The 13600-nt window shown below is 50.7% G+C and overlaps 1 protein-coding gene across 1 annotated transcript in view; it reads left to right on the forward strand.

Moving 5' to 3' along the window:
* The first annotated feature begins 8014 nt into the window (after positions 1–8014).
* Positions 8015–13600, forward strand: part of CGN (cingulin) — a 23159-nt gene continuing 17573 nt past the window's right edge. The window contains exons 1-5 of the mRNA XM_008065810.2: positions 8015–8881; positions 9926–10026; positions 10172–10241; positions 10341–10436; positions 12505–12632. Coding sequence (XP_008064001.1) covers positions 8015–8881; positions 9926–10026; positions 10172–10241; positions 10341–10436; positions 12505–12632 — 1262 coding nt within the window. The remainder of the gene's footprint in view (positions 8882–9925; positions 10027–10171; positions 10242–10340; positions 10437–12504; positions 12633–13600) is intronic.

Consider the following 13600-nt stretch of genomic DNA (forward strand, 5'->3'; position numbering starts at 1 on the left):
AGCCGGGAGCGCCGAGCCCGCTGGGGTGAGTGAGCTGGGCGGGGCTAGAGCACCTGAGAGGCCAGCGGGCCCTCAGGTGTACCCCTGGGGGGCGAGGGGCGAGGCGCTCAGCGGCACCCGGCTCCCGGGCACAGGTGCCGAGTTGGAGAGGGGAGGAGGGGGTTCAGGGTAAGGTGGCGGTGCTGATTGAGAACACCAAGGTGCCAGAGGCAGGTGGCTGGGAGGATGCCAGGCGGGGGGCACCTGAGGCTAAGGCTGTTCCAGCGAAGGCGTTCCAGCGCTAGGGTGTCTCTGGAGGTCAGACGCCGGCCGCAGGGGCAGACTTTCTCTTGGAGACCGGGTGGTGGGGGAAGGAGTTGGTCCCGGTCGGGCCAAGGAACTGCTGCCTGCGGTTCGGAGAGGCAAGGGGAGGTGCTGTGTTCCCGAGGTTCTTTCCCGCTTCCGCCAGTCTCAGCTGGCCACTGGCACCTCCCTTTTGGCTTCGAGATGGCTCTGAGGTGTGGGATCTTTCTCCAGCTCTTCACCTTACAGGTGAAGGCAGTTGCTAGTAAGGGACGCTGAGGGCAGAATAAGAGTGTATAAAACTATCTAAGGCTTACAGTTTCTGCCTTCTTTTGCTTTTATGTCAGGGAGACTTCTTCCCTCTCGAGGGAGAGAGTTCTTTTCAAGAGAGGGATATAGGGAAGCATAGATCCCTGAGCCTAAGAAATACCCAGAAATACTTATTTCTCATGAGGCCTCTTTCTGGGGCTGATGTCAAACTCTTCCTCCAAGCACACTTTTAACATTTTTCTGGTTCTAGAGAGGGACCATTGGGTGATGTTTGAGAGCCCTACCAATTTCCTTGATGTCTCCCAGAATCTCCATTACTCCCTGAAACCCCACCAGGCATCCCTGACTCCTGACCCATGGTGGCTGTCAGACTGGCAGGATGCACTCGGGGTGCAGGCAACAGACAGGGCTCCTCGGGAGACCACAGGACTAGGGAATTACCCCTCCAAATCTCCAGCCAGATGAAAGGCACACGTTGGGGCCCAGACAGGGATTCTGAGGCGAATTTCCTTGCCTTAGGCAGGTAAGGGAGCCAGAGCCAACCTTAACTTGGCCCCTTTGAAGCCCTGCCTGAGGAAGGTGGTTGTAATTGGGAAATAATTAGCAACCGCTATGTTTGTAGACAGACTGCCTATACTGGACTCTGCACCTCTTCTTTCATACTGGATATTTGGGAGTTGGGGGCTGGCTCCCGGGGATTTGCCTGACTCTAAGAGGATTCTGACTCCCTAGAACCTTTCCGGTGTTCCCAGGCCAGCCCGCATGCCATTCCCCTTGTGGGAGGTGAGGAGGGGGTAGGGCTGCTTCTCTTCATACCAGGGAGGGGAGAGCCAAGGGCCAGGGAGGTGGCCGAGGCAAAATGTGGGATCAGGAATGCGACTTTGGGAACTTGAGAGGGAGAGGTGGAGGGACGCAAAGGCATCCTGTCACACACCAGCCGTCGCCAGGTTCTCCGGCATTGCTTCCTCCTGCCTCTTCTCACCCCACCTTGACTCCTCCTTCAGATTCTTGGCTTTGGCATCCAGAGCCCTTGCCCAGAGTCTTGCCCCTCTGCCTCGGTGGTGTGGAATTTCTCTGTCAGCTTTACAAGCTGCCAGTATAGTCTCCCTGGCCCTCCCCTTACCCCTGCCTCTCAAACCAGTCCAGCCAGTTTGCTGGGGCCCAGTTCCTCATTGTGTGTTTTTTCCCTACTGGCCAAGCAGCTCCAGCCTGGGTCTCAGGTTTCTGCTTTTTCAGTGGACCTAGCCAGGAGTCCACTTGGGGGGTTCTTTTTGGATCCACGGGAAACCTTCTTGTCTCTGTAACTATGAGAAAAAGCGAGCGAAGTGTTCAAGGTCACTGAGCTGTCCCTTCCAATTTTGACCATTTGCTTTCCTTTGACCTCCGAGGGGGTTCTAATCTCTATTCCTCTAGTTCTGCCATGTTCTAAATCTGCCATTATTCAGCATCTAGCATATTGCCTGACCCTGTGTGTATCTGTCCTTCCTCTGCACACCCGAAACCGCCCCACCCCCACTTCCTGCCAGGAGTCCAGAGACCCTGTCACTCCTGGTTGGACGCCAGATGCATATGGCTGGGCCAGAGGTGATAGAATTGGGGCAGGGCAGGCTAATGAGTAACTCAGGGATAAGTGGCTGTCTGGGACAGGTATGGAGTGTTCGCCCCCATCTTGCAGGCAGGAACGGCAGAGACAGACGTGACGCCGAATTAACTGAGGCCTGGTCGCTTCCCAGAGTACAGTTGGTAAAGAGAGCCCTGGGCATGTGCCAGGGGAGAGAAAAGCAGGGCCAGGCATCTGCTGAGAGGGCAGACCCTGGACTCCGTGTGGGCTGGCACTTGATGGCTGTTTACCTGCCTCTGGGGCTTACGCAAGGCCTTGGAACTGCCCTGCGGCCTTGGTCCCGCCCCACCGGTCTCTGTAACTGAAGGCGGGTAGGTTTCTGGTTTTCCATGTTGAATCATTTAGAGCCCTGCTTTCTGACCCACCCCAAAGGTCCCTTCACCCCTTCTGGCCCCAGATCCACATGTCCTGGGACTGAAGGCGATGGAGGTGAGGGAGTTAGCCTCACCTGGGACCTGGGCTTGACACCACCTCTGAACAGTTTGGTGCTTTCATCCAAGAGGCCGAGCACTCTGCTGGGCCCAGGCAGGGAACTCCCTGACCTGGATCTGGAAGATCAGTAGATGTACCGAAAGGGTAGGCTGTATCGTGAATGAGTCACGTGACTTCTGAGATGTACCGAAAGGGCAGGCTGTATAGTGAATAAGTCACGTGCTGGCAGTCTGGGCACATGGGGTTCTAAGATCATGACTGCATAGAGCAACGAGTCCAGACCCGGAAGAGGTCTTGTCACCAAGGCAAACTAGATTTTCCTTTGGCATCTCTCCCCACTGCTGTGTGAGTTGCCTTTGTTCACAGGATACAGCCTTTGACAAATGTTTAGGCCAGGCACAGTGGCTCATGCCTGTAATCCTAGCACTTTGGGAGGCAGAGACAAGAGGATTGCCTGAGCTCAGGGGTTCAAGACCAGCCTGAACAATGTGGCGAGACCTTATCTCTGTAATAAATCAAAAAATTAGCCAGGTGTAGTGGTGCATGCCTGTGGTTCCAGCTACTTGGAAGACTGAGGCAGAAGGATCACCTCAGCCCAGCAGGTCAAGGTTGTGGTGGCCATGAGTGTACTACTTAACTGCACTCTAGCCTGGGCAACAGAGTGAGACTTTAACTCTAAATTAAATTAACAGCTGGGCTCGGTGGCTCAGCCTGTAATCCCTCGCTTGGGGAGGCTGAAGTGAGTGGATTGCCTGAGCCCGCGGGTTCGAGACCCGCCTGGGCAACTTGGGGAGACCTCATCTCCATAATAAATCAAAATGAGCCGGGCGTGGTAGCACGTGTCTATAGTTCCAGCTACTTGGAAGGTTGAGGCGGAAGGATTGCTGGAGCCCAGCAGGTTGAGGCTGCGGTGGCTGGGAGCGGCCACTGCACTCCAGTCTGGGTGACAGTGAGTCTCCAACTCAAAAAAAATGAAAAATTAAAAAACAAAACCAAGCCGGGCTCGGTGGCTCAGCCTGTAATCCCACGCCTTTGGGAGGCTGAGGTGAATGGATTGCCTGAGCCCACGGGTTCGAGACCTGCCTGGGCAGCGAGACCTCATCTCAACAATAAGTCAAAAAATTAGCCGGGTGTGGTAGTGCGCGCCTGTAATTCCGGCTACTCGGAAGGCTGAGGCGGAAGGCTGAGGCGGAAGGATCGCCGGAGCCCAGCAGGTCGAGGCTGTGGTGGCCGGGAGCGGCCACTGCACTCCAGTCTGGGCGACAGAGTGAGACTCCAACTCAACAAAACAAAACAAAACAAAACAAACAAACAAAAACAAAACCAAAAACTCATAAATGTTTAGTGACAGCTGCCAAGTGCCCATGCACCTGAGGACACAGTGGTCACTGATAGCCAGGGTGTTTGCCCTTAGGAGCTTTTTCTGAGTTGGAGTTTCACTGTGTCACCCAGACTGGAGTACAGTGGAACATTCAGGGCCACTGCAGGCCTCCACCTGCTGGGCTCAGGCGATCCTTGCACTTCAGCCTTTCAAGTAGCTGGAACTGCAGGCGTGCATCACCATGCCCAGCTAAATTTTGATTTATTGTAGAGACAGTCTCACCAAGTTGCCCAGGCTGGTCCTGAACTCCTGGGCTCAGGCAATCCTCTCGCCTCAGCTTCCCAAAGTGCTGGTATTACAGGTGTGAGCCACCACTCCAGGAGTTTATAATCTAGTGAGGGGACAGACTGGAAAAAAATGATCACTCCCATAATGTGTAAAGATACACTGGGGTAAATCCATTAAAGGGCAACTGTAGAGTATATAACGTGGCTCTGATCTGGTTTGTGGGAGGAGTAGTCAGAGAGGGCTTGTCTGAGGAAGTGACATCCTATGAACCATCAGGTGAAGCCAGAAAGTGTAGCATGCATGAAGAGTCATGCTTGTCGTCAACTTTGTGATGGGCATATCTGCTAGGTGCTTTCTTTTTTTTTTTTTTTTTTTTTAGTGTCAGAAGTGGTATATGAACCCAGCTTTCATGTTTAATATCTTTTATTCCCTGCCTTTTACGTTAAAGTTGAACCTCTGTACAATAAAGTACAAAAATTTCAAGTGTGTAACTTGATCTTTTTTTTTGAGGTGGAGTCTCACTCTGTCACCCAGACTGGAGTGCAGTGGCCGCTCCTGGCCACCACAGCCTCGACCTGCTGGGCTCCGGCGATCCTTCCGCCTCAGCCTTCCAAGTAGCTGGAACTACAGGCACGCGCTACCACGCCCGGCTGATTTTTGATTTATTGTGGAGATGAGGTCTTGCCAAATTGCCCAGGCGAGTCTCGAACCCGTGGGCTCAAGCAGTCCACTCACCTCAGCCGATCAATTTTTGTAGTTGTATATGCCCATTTGATTATTTATTATCTAATTTTCACCAGTAATTACTTTGAGAGGTATTATTATACCCATTTTACAGATGAGGAAACCGAGGCTCAGAAAAGTTGTGATTTGCCCAAGGTTATATACATCACGTGAAGAATAGAGCCAGGATTCCATGCCAGACCCTGACTCTAGACCAGTGCCTTTTCTACTGGATGAGTGTTCTGGAGAACTACTTTATCTCTGCCTTCACAAACCTTTTAAAATACTGTGGTAAAAGTTTGGGCTGTCTCCTGTGGGAAGTGTATTGTTTTCATCATTGTCTCATGGAATTCCAGGGCCAAAAAGATGAAGAATCATTCCTAATAAAGGACTCCTCCTTCCTGTTTCTTTTAGGAAGTCCTTTTTTTTTTTTTTTTTTTTTTTTTTTGAGGTGGCCCAGGTTGGAGTGCAGTGGCATGATCACAACTCACCACAGCCTTGACCTCCTCCTGGGCTCAGGTGATCTTTCTGCCTCAGCTTCCCAGTAGCTGGGACTACAGGTGCACACCACCATGCCCCACTAACTTTTGTGATTTTTTTTTGTAGAGCTAAGGTCTTGCTGTGTTGAACTGTGTTCAAGACCCGGCTGAACCACCCAAAGTGCTCCTGCCTGGGCCACCCAAAGTGCTGGCACTACAGGCATGAGCCACTGACCTGGAATTCTAAGAATGCTCTTCCTTAGGAGATTTGTTTCCCCCCACCAAGCCCTTTCTCACCTGGAGCTTTGCCTCTCCCACCCCTACCTCTCCCTTCTCATCTCACCCTGGTTTCCTGGCTTCCTAGCACTCTGCAGTCCCCAAAAGGGACTTTGCCAAGTTTCTTTGGCCCAGAACTCCACAGGGAGGTTGAGTTGGGTACATTTGTGTTTCTGTCTGGCACCTTAGAGGCTCTGCCTCCAGTTTGGTGCTAGACTCTGGTGAAGACTAGCAAAAGGGGTGGGGAGGCTGGAATTTTTTTTTTTTTGAGTTGGAGTCTCACTCTGTCACCCAAACTGGAGTGCAGTGGCACGCTTCCGGCCACTGCAGTCTCGATCTGCTGGGCTCCAGCGATCCTTCCGCCTCAGCCTTCCAAGTAGCTGGAACTACAGGCGTGCGCTACCACACCCGGCTAATTTTTTTGATTTTATTGTACAGATGAGGTCTCACCAAGTTGCCTAGGTGGGTATCAAACCCACGGGCTCAGGCAATCTACTCACCTCAGCCTCTCAAAGCGCTGGGATTACAGGCTGAGCCACCAAGCCTGGCTGAGGCTGGATTTTTTATTTGCTTGGAAGAGAATCTCTCTCCCAAGTTCCTGGAGCTAGAGCATACCTGGAATACATTCCATTTGTTGACTCTGAGCTTGGGCAGTGTGGACCTGGGGAATGGCCTATGAATGGCCTTGGCTCTGGTCCTGAGCTGAAACAAGTTTATCTCATCCTTGGGCCCCTGGAATACCCTTAAAACCTTATCTAAATCTTCTCTTGAATAGGTAACACATCTACATGGTTCCAAATTCAAAAGGAACAAAAAGATACACAGTAGAAAGCCCACCCCTTTGTACTCTTGCAGAGAGTAGAAATGTTCTTATCCTGGCCCCTACCCCTCAGCTCCTCTATCCCAGAGGCAGCACTGCTATCTAGAGTAGGATGATACACTTGGAGATTTTTTTTTTTTTTTTTTTTTTGAGTCAGCGTCTCACTCTGTTGCCCATGCTGGAGTGCAGTGGCACGATCACAGCTGACATCAGCCTTGACCTCCTGGGCTCAGGCTATCCTTTTGCCTCAGCCTCCCCAGTAGCTGGGACTGCAGGCACATGCCACCATGCCTGACTAATTTTTTGATTTTTGTTGTAGAGATAAGGTCTCACTATGTCATCCAGGCAATTCTTGAACTCCTAGGCTCAAGCAAGTCTCCTGCCTTAACCACCCAAAGTGCTGGGATTACAGGCATGAGCCACTGTGCCTGGCTGAGGTCTTCTATATTTTAAATGAGCTCTAGGGGAGGAGGCTCCCTTGTCTCCAGTGGGATGGAGGTATCTATGGCTTGGGTTCTGCCTTCACCAGGGGCAGGAGGATGTGAAGATCAAGCAGAATCTTTAAACTGTTAACAAAGCCAAGCTCCCCTGGGCTGTATCAGGGGAAGTGAATTCTTCTAGGTCAGTGTGTCTCAGAATGTGGTTTCTGGACCAGTGCCATCAACTTCACTGGGAACTTGGTTAGAAGTACAAATTCTCAGGTCCCATCCCAGACCTACTGAATCAGAAACACTGGGGGTTGGACACATTACCCTGTGTCTTACTTTATTTTCTTTAATTTTTATTTTTGAGTTGGAGTCTCACCCTGTTCCCCAGGCTGGAGTGTACTGGCATGATTATGATCTCCTCAGCCTCAACCTCCTGGGCTCAGGCAATCCTTCTGCCTCTGCCTTCCATGTTGTTGAATCTACAGGAATGCTCCACCACACCTGGCTGATTTTTAAAAATTTATTTATTGTAGAGATGAGGTCTCACCAAGCTACCCAGGTTGGTCTTGAACTCCTGGGTTCAGGCAGTCCTCTTGCCTCTGCCTCCCAAAGTGCTAGGATTATAGGTGTGAGCCACTGCACCTGGCAATCTGTGCTTTATTTTATTTTTATTTTTTATTTTTTTTGAGTTGGAGTCTCACTCTGTCGCCCAGACTGTAGTGTAATGGCACACTGCCAACCACTGCAGCCTCAACCTGCTGGGCTCCGGCGATCCTTCCGCCTCAGCCTTCCAAGTAGCTGGAACTACAGGCGCGCGCTACCATGCCCGGCTAATTTTTTGATTTATTGTAAAGATGAGTTCTCGCCAAATTGCCCAGGCGGGTCTCGAATGCACGGGTTCAGGTAATCCACTCACCTCACCCTCCCAAAGCCCGGGATTATAGGCTGAGCCACTGAGCCCGGCTCCCACTCAGGAATGTAAGTGAGTGGGGGAGCAACTTTGTTTTGAGACAAACTTCCAGTCTCTCAGCTTAAATTCTCTTTTTTTTAATCTTCCAGGACCCCTAGGATCCCATGGAGCAGACATCCACCATGGCTGAGCCCCGGGGTCCTGTAGATCATGGCGTCCAGATTCGCTTCATCACAGAGCCAGCAGTTGGTGCAGAGATGAGCACCCTACGTCGTGGTGGGCGACGCCCAGCAAAGGATGCAAGAGCCAGTAGCTATGGGGTCGCTGTGCGTGTGCAGGGCATTGCTGGGCAGCCCTTTGTGGTGCTCAACAGTGGGGATAAAGGTGGTGACTCCTTTGGGGTCCAAATCAAGGGGGCCAACCATCAAGGGGCCCCAGGAGCTCTGAGCTCCGATTCAGAACTCCCCGAGAACCCCTACTCTCAGGTCAAGGGATTTCCTGCCCCCTCACAGGGCAGCACATCTGATGAGGAGCCTGGAGTTCACTGGAATGGAAGACTGCTTCGTTCCCAGTCCCAGGCGTCACTGGCAGGCCCTGCCCCGATGGGTCCTAGCAACAGGAGCACAAGCTTGCTGGAGCTGGCCCCGAAACAGCCTACCCCGGCTAGCACCATTGACACTGCTCCCCTGTCTTCAGTGGACTCACTCATCAACAAGTTTGACGGTCAACTTGGGGGCCAGACCCGGGGCCGGACTGGCCGCCGATTGCGGACACTACCCCCTGAACAGCGCAAGCGGAGCAAGAGCCTGGATAGTCGTCTCCCACGGGACACCCTTGAGGAACGGGAGCGCCAGTCCTCTGACCACTGGACCCCTGGCACAAAATATGACAACCACGTGGGTCGCTCAAAGCAGCCAGCCCCGAGCCAGAGCCCTCTCAGTGGCTTTAGCCGTCCCCGTCAGACTCAGGACTGGGTCCTGCAGAGTTTTGAGGAGCCGCGGGGGAGAGTGCAAGACCCCACCATGCTGCAGGTCAGATCCAGCCCCTCTCCGGCTTCCAAGCTCCAGCCCTTACCGGCTCTCACTCACCAACCCTGGGATTTCTTGAAAATCACCTAGGGCAGAAAGTCTCTCCCTTTTGTTCTGTACTTTGGAAATAGGTGATACATGCACAAGATACTTCCATGGGTAAAATTTTAAAGAAAGTGGAACTAACTGTGAAAGCACTATTCACAGGCATGGAAAGTTACTTATCATTGCCAGGGTTACTAACCATGCCTTAGTCACCAGCATTCGCTATGTCTCTAGCGTACGCAAGGCAGGCTTGGAGGATGGGGCAGCTTCCCTGGTGCTCTTGCCGAAACTCCACGCCTTTCTTTCCCACTCAGGAACGTTTTTGCTTTTGTTTTTATTTTTTTTTTTTGAGTTGGAGTCTCACTCTGTCACCCAGACTGGAGCGCAGGGGCCACTCCCGGCCACTGCAGCCTTGACCTGCTGGGCTCTGGCGATTCTTCCACCTCAGCCTTCCAAGTAGCTGGAACTATAGGTGTGCGCTACCACGCCCGGCTAATTTTTTTTATTTATTGTAGAGATGAGGTCTCGCCAAGTTGCCCAGGTGGGTCTTGAACCCGCGGGCTCAGGCAATCCACTCACCTCAGCCTCCCAAAGCGCGGGATTACAGGCTGAGCCACCGATCCCGACTCCCAGTCAGGAATGTAAGTGAGTGGGGGAGCAACTTTGTTTTGAGACAAACTTAAATCCATTCTAAAAGTTAACTATTTATAAACTCTAGTATGTTAACTATCATTAGTGACAAATGACTTGTGACACAGCTCACAGCTGGTCGAGATGTTTGTTGAGGAAAATCTGGTTTGCAGCAGAAGTGTTGGGGCATGTCCTGCTTTGACCTCTCCCTGGCTACTTGCTCAGGCCTCCGCAGCATGTCCTCTTTGCCATACCTCAGGCTTGTTCGTCATGCTCAAAGGGCCTTTTCCCCCCGACTGCCCCATCTCCTCTGTCTGAACCCCACATACACTTTGGGCCTAATTTGCCTATTTCCTTTTATTTTCTGAACAGTTCAAATCAACTCCAGACCTTCTTCGAGATCAGCAGGAGGCAGCGCCACCAGGAAGTGTGGACCATGTGAAAGCCACTATCTATGGCATCCTGAGGGAGGGGTGAGTGAGTGTCTACCCAACAGCGGATGCACACACCTCCTTTCTTTTCCTTCTTGCTTTGTTCTCCATCTTCCCTGATTCTGCCCTTTCCTTATCTCTGCTACCTCTTTCCTCCCCTAATTGCTTCTGTCCTTTTATCTTCCAGAAGTTCAGAAAGTGAACCTTCTGTGAGGAGGAAGGTTAGTTTGGTGCTGGAGCAGATACAGCCTCTGGTGGTGAGTGGCCTTCTCTGGGTGGGAACAAGGGTCAGGGGAAGGCTTTGTGGGCCTCGGGGGATCTTGATCTAGACTCATTCCCTGCCATGTCTCTGACAGGTGGCTTCTCCTGGTTCTGTCAAGTCCATGGCAGGACAGAGTGAGCTTACCCGAAAAGTGGAGGAGCTGCAGCACAAGCTGGATGAGGAGGTCAAGGTGAGGAAAATTAGAGGTGCTGGAGGAATGGAGGACCACAGGGCAAAAATCTGGGCCTGGAGGAGGACTTGGATGAACTCTTCCAAGGAGTGGAATGAGCGTGCTTGTGTCTTATGAGAAAAGAGTGTGCACTAGTTCCAGCAAGGACTTCTGGGGTTCTCCGAAGCTTAGGGAGGCAGAGCACATTAGGGATCTACCTATCTTTCATTCCATTTCCTTTGGGAGTGCCTATCCTGGCTCTGCCAGCACTGGCAGTGTAAAACTTGAGGTAGTTAGTTACTTATGTTCTCTATTCTTCAGTTCTTTTCAGCATCATAAAAAATGATGGCAAGTGGCCGGGCGCAGTGGGTCACGCCTATAATCCCAGTTCTTTGGGAGGCCGAGACAGGAGTTTGAGACCAGCCTGGGCAACTTGGCAAGATCTCATCTCTACCATAAGTCAAAAAGTTAGCTGGGCATGGTGGCACGCTCCTGAAGTTCCAGTTATTTGGAAGGCTGAGGTGGAAGAATTGCCTGAGCCCAGCAGGTTGAGACTGCAATGGCCATGAGTGTGCCACTGCACTCCAGCCTGGGTGACAGAGTGAGACTCTGACTCAAACAAACAAATAAATGAGATGATGATGGCAATAATAGTAGCTGTCATTTGTTGAGTATAATTTTGGTAGTAGGTACTGACCTGGGTAATATGTAAGCTTTATAGCAACCCTGTAAAGCGGGCATTCTGGACACTTTTCTGATGAGAAAACTGAAGATCAGAAAGGTTGGGTAAATTACCTGTGGGAGTAAGGTGTACAGAGGAATGAAAATATCCAGATCTGTTATTCTAGAGCCTGTGTATTCTTTCTACCTTTTGCAGTATGGCCTTGTATGTAGTTGGTGCTCAGAAAATGTTGGCTTGTAACTTTCCTTGTTTCCTAGAAAGAAATGTAGTATAATGGCTATTAAGTGATGGACTATGGGCCAGACTAACTGGGTTCAAATCCTGGTAATACTTGTTGGCTGTCTAACTGATCTTGGGCAAGTTCTTTAAATGGTGTAAGCCTCCATTTTCTAAACTGTAAAGTGGAGACAATAATAGTACTGTATTAATTATCTATTATGTAACAAGTCACCCTAAACTTAACATTGTGAGTTGAGGTCTCACTGTTGCCCGGGCTAGAGTGCAGTGGCATGATCATGGCTCACTGCAGCTTCCACCTGCTGGGCTCAGGTGATCCTTTCGTCTCAGCCTCCTTAATAGCTGGGACTACAGGCACGTGCCACCACGCCTGGCTATTTTTTAAAGTTTTTTTGTAGAGATGAGGTCTCACTATGATGCCCAGGCTGCTCTTGACCTCCTGGGTTCAAGCAATCCTTCTGTCTCCACCTCCTAAAGTGCTGGGATTATAGGCATGAGCCATTACACCCAAGGCAAAAACTTAACATCCTAAAACAAACATTTCCAGTGTCGGAGGATCAAGAATCTGGGATCAGGCTTTGCTGGATAATTCTGGATCTGGGTCTGTCATGAGGTTCCAGGCAAGCTTTTGGCTGTAGCGGACATTAGAATACTCAAATAGGTTGGAGGATCTGCTTCTAAAATGGTTTATGCAAATGGCTGTTGGTTGGGGGGGGCCTCAGTTCCTGGCTGACTGGCTCACTTCCTAGAGCTACTTTTGAGTGTCTTACAATATGACATCTACCTTTCCACATAGTGTGGGATCCCAGAGAAAAGGTAAGGAGGAAACTGCAGTGCCTTTCTATGACCTGATCTCAAAATTTGCATATCACCTCTTCCTTTTTCTACTTGTGAGAAAGTATTTCCTAAGTCCGGCTCATACTCAAGGGGAGCTGAGTTAGGCTTCGTCTTTTGAAGGGAGTGTCAAAGAACGTGTGCCCCTGTTTTAAATCGTCACAAGTACTGTAAAGGCTTGTTATGAGGATTAAGTGCAGATAATACTCAGAGGGTCCTGACACGGTGCCTGTCATACAGTGAGTGTCCAGTGAATGTCAGACATTCCCATGATTCTGAGTCTTTCTGAGAGCCTTTCCCTACTTTCCACCTGTTATACTCTTGTTTCTTTTCCAGAAGCGACAGAAGCTAGAGCCATCCCGGATTGGGCTGGAGCGGCAGCTGGAGGAGAAGGCAGAAGAGTGCAGCAGGCTGCAGGAGCTGTTGGAGAGGTGGAAGGGGGAAGCCCAGCAGAGCACTAAGGAGTGAGTGCAGCTGAGGGCGCACATGTGGCTGCTCGGGGCCCAGGGCTGAAGGAGGCAGAAGGAGATCTCTAGAAGCTGAAAGGGGCAGGGGTGGTTTAAGGATCAGATGGGACCTTTCTGTTTATCTTCTTTATCAATAATGATGACAATGTGTGATTTGGAGTTAGGTTATACCTGGGTTTGCCTCAGATTCCTGATCTGTAAAATGGGCCTAATGATAGTACCTACCTCACAGGATTCTTGTGAGGATTCATTCTTTATTCAGCAGATGTTCTGCTGTAAGTGCTCTGTGATGGACACTAATCTGGGTTCCTGAGGCACATTAGGGAACCCTACAGATGAAGGGCCCTGCTCTGCAGAAGCTTAGTTTCTAGGGAGAGGAACAGACAGTAAAAAAACACATTGCATAAGTAAACTGGTAACACATGAGAAGGCAGTAAGTAGAGCAAGGCAAGACAGATCAGAGGGCCAGGTTGTAGGGGAGCAGGTTGCTGTATTAAGTAAGGTATAGTAAATCCCCTGCATATGAACCTTCAAGTTATGAACTTTAAAGATGCATACCTGCATTTTTTTTATGTATTTCCCTTCACCAGGTTATAGCTGGTTGTGTTAGTTGAGTACCTAAGCTAACTTTGTTGGACTTAAAACAAATGGACTTACAAATGCGCTCCGGCCAGGCTCGGTGGCTCAGCTTATAATCCCGCGCCTTGGGAGGCTGAGGTGAGTGGATTGCCTGAGCCCGTGGGTTCGAGACCTGCCTGGGCAACTTGGCAAGACCTCATCTCTCTCTCTTTTTTTTTTTTTTTTTGAGTTGGAGTCTCACTCTGTCACCCAGACTGGAGTGCAGTGGCCGCTCTCGGCCACCTCAGCCTCGACCTGCTGGACTCCGGCAATCGTTCCGCCTCAGCCTTCTAAGTAGCTGGAACTACAGGTGCGCGCTACCAAGCCCGGCTAATTTTTGACTTATT

The sequence above is a fragment of the Carlito syrichta genome, unplaced genomic scaffold (genome assembly GCF_000164805.1).
Source record: "Carlito syrichta isolate Samal-C Ts95f unplaced genomic scaffold, Tarsius_syrichta-2.0.1 Scaffold308805, whole genome shotgun sequence".
Classification (NCBI taxonomy): Eukaryota; Metazoa; Chordata; class Mammalia; order Primates; family Tarsiidae; genus Carlito; species Carlito syrichta.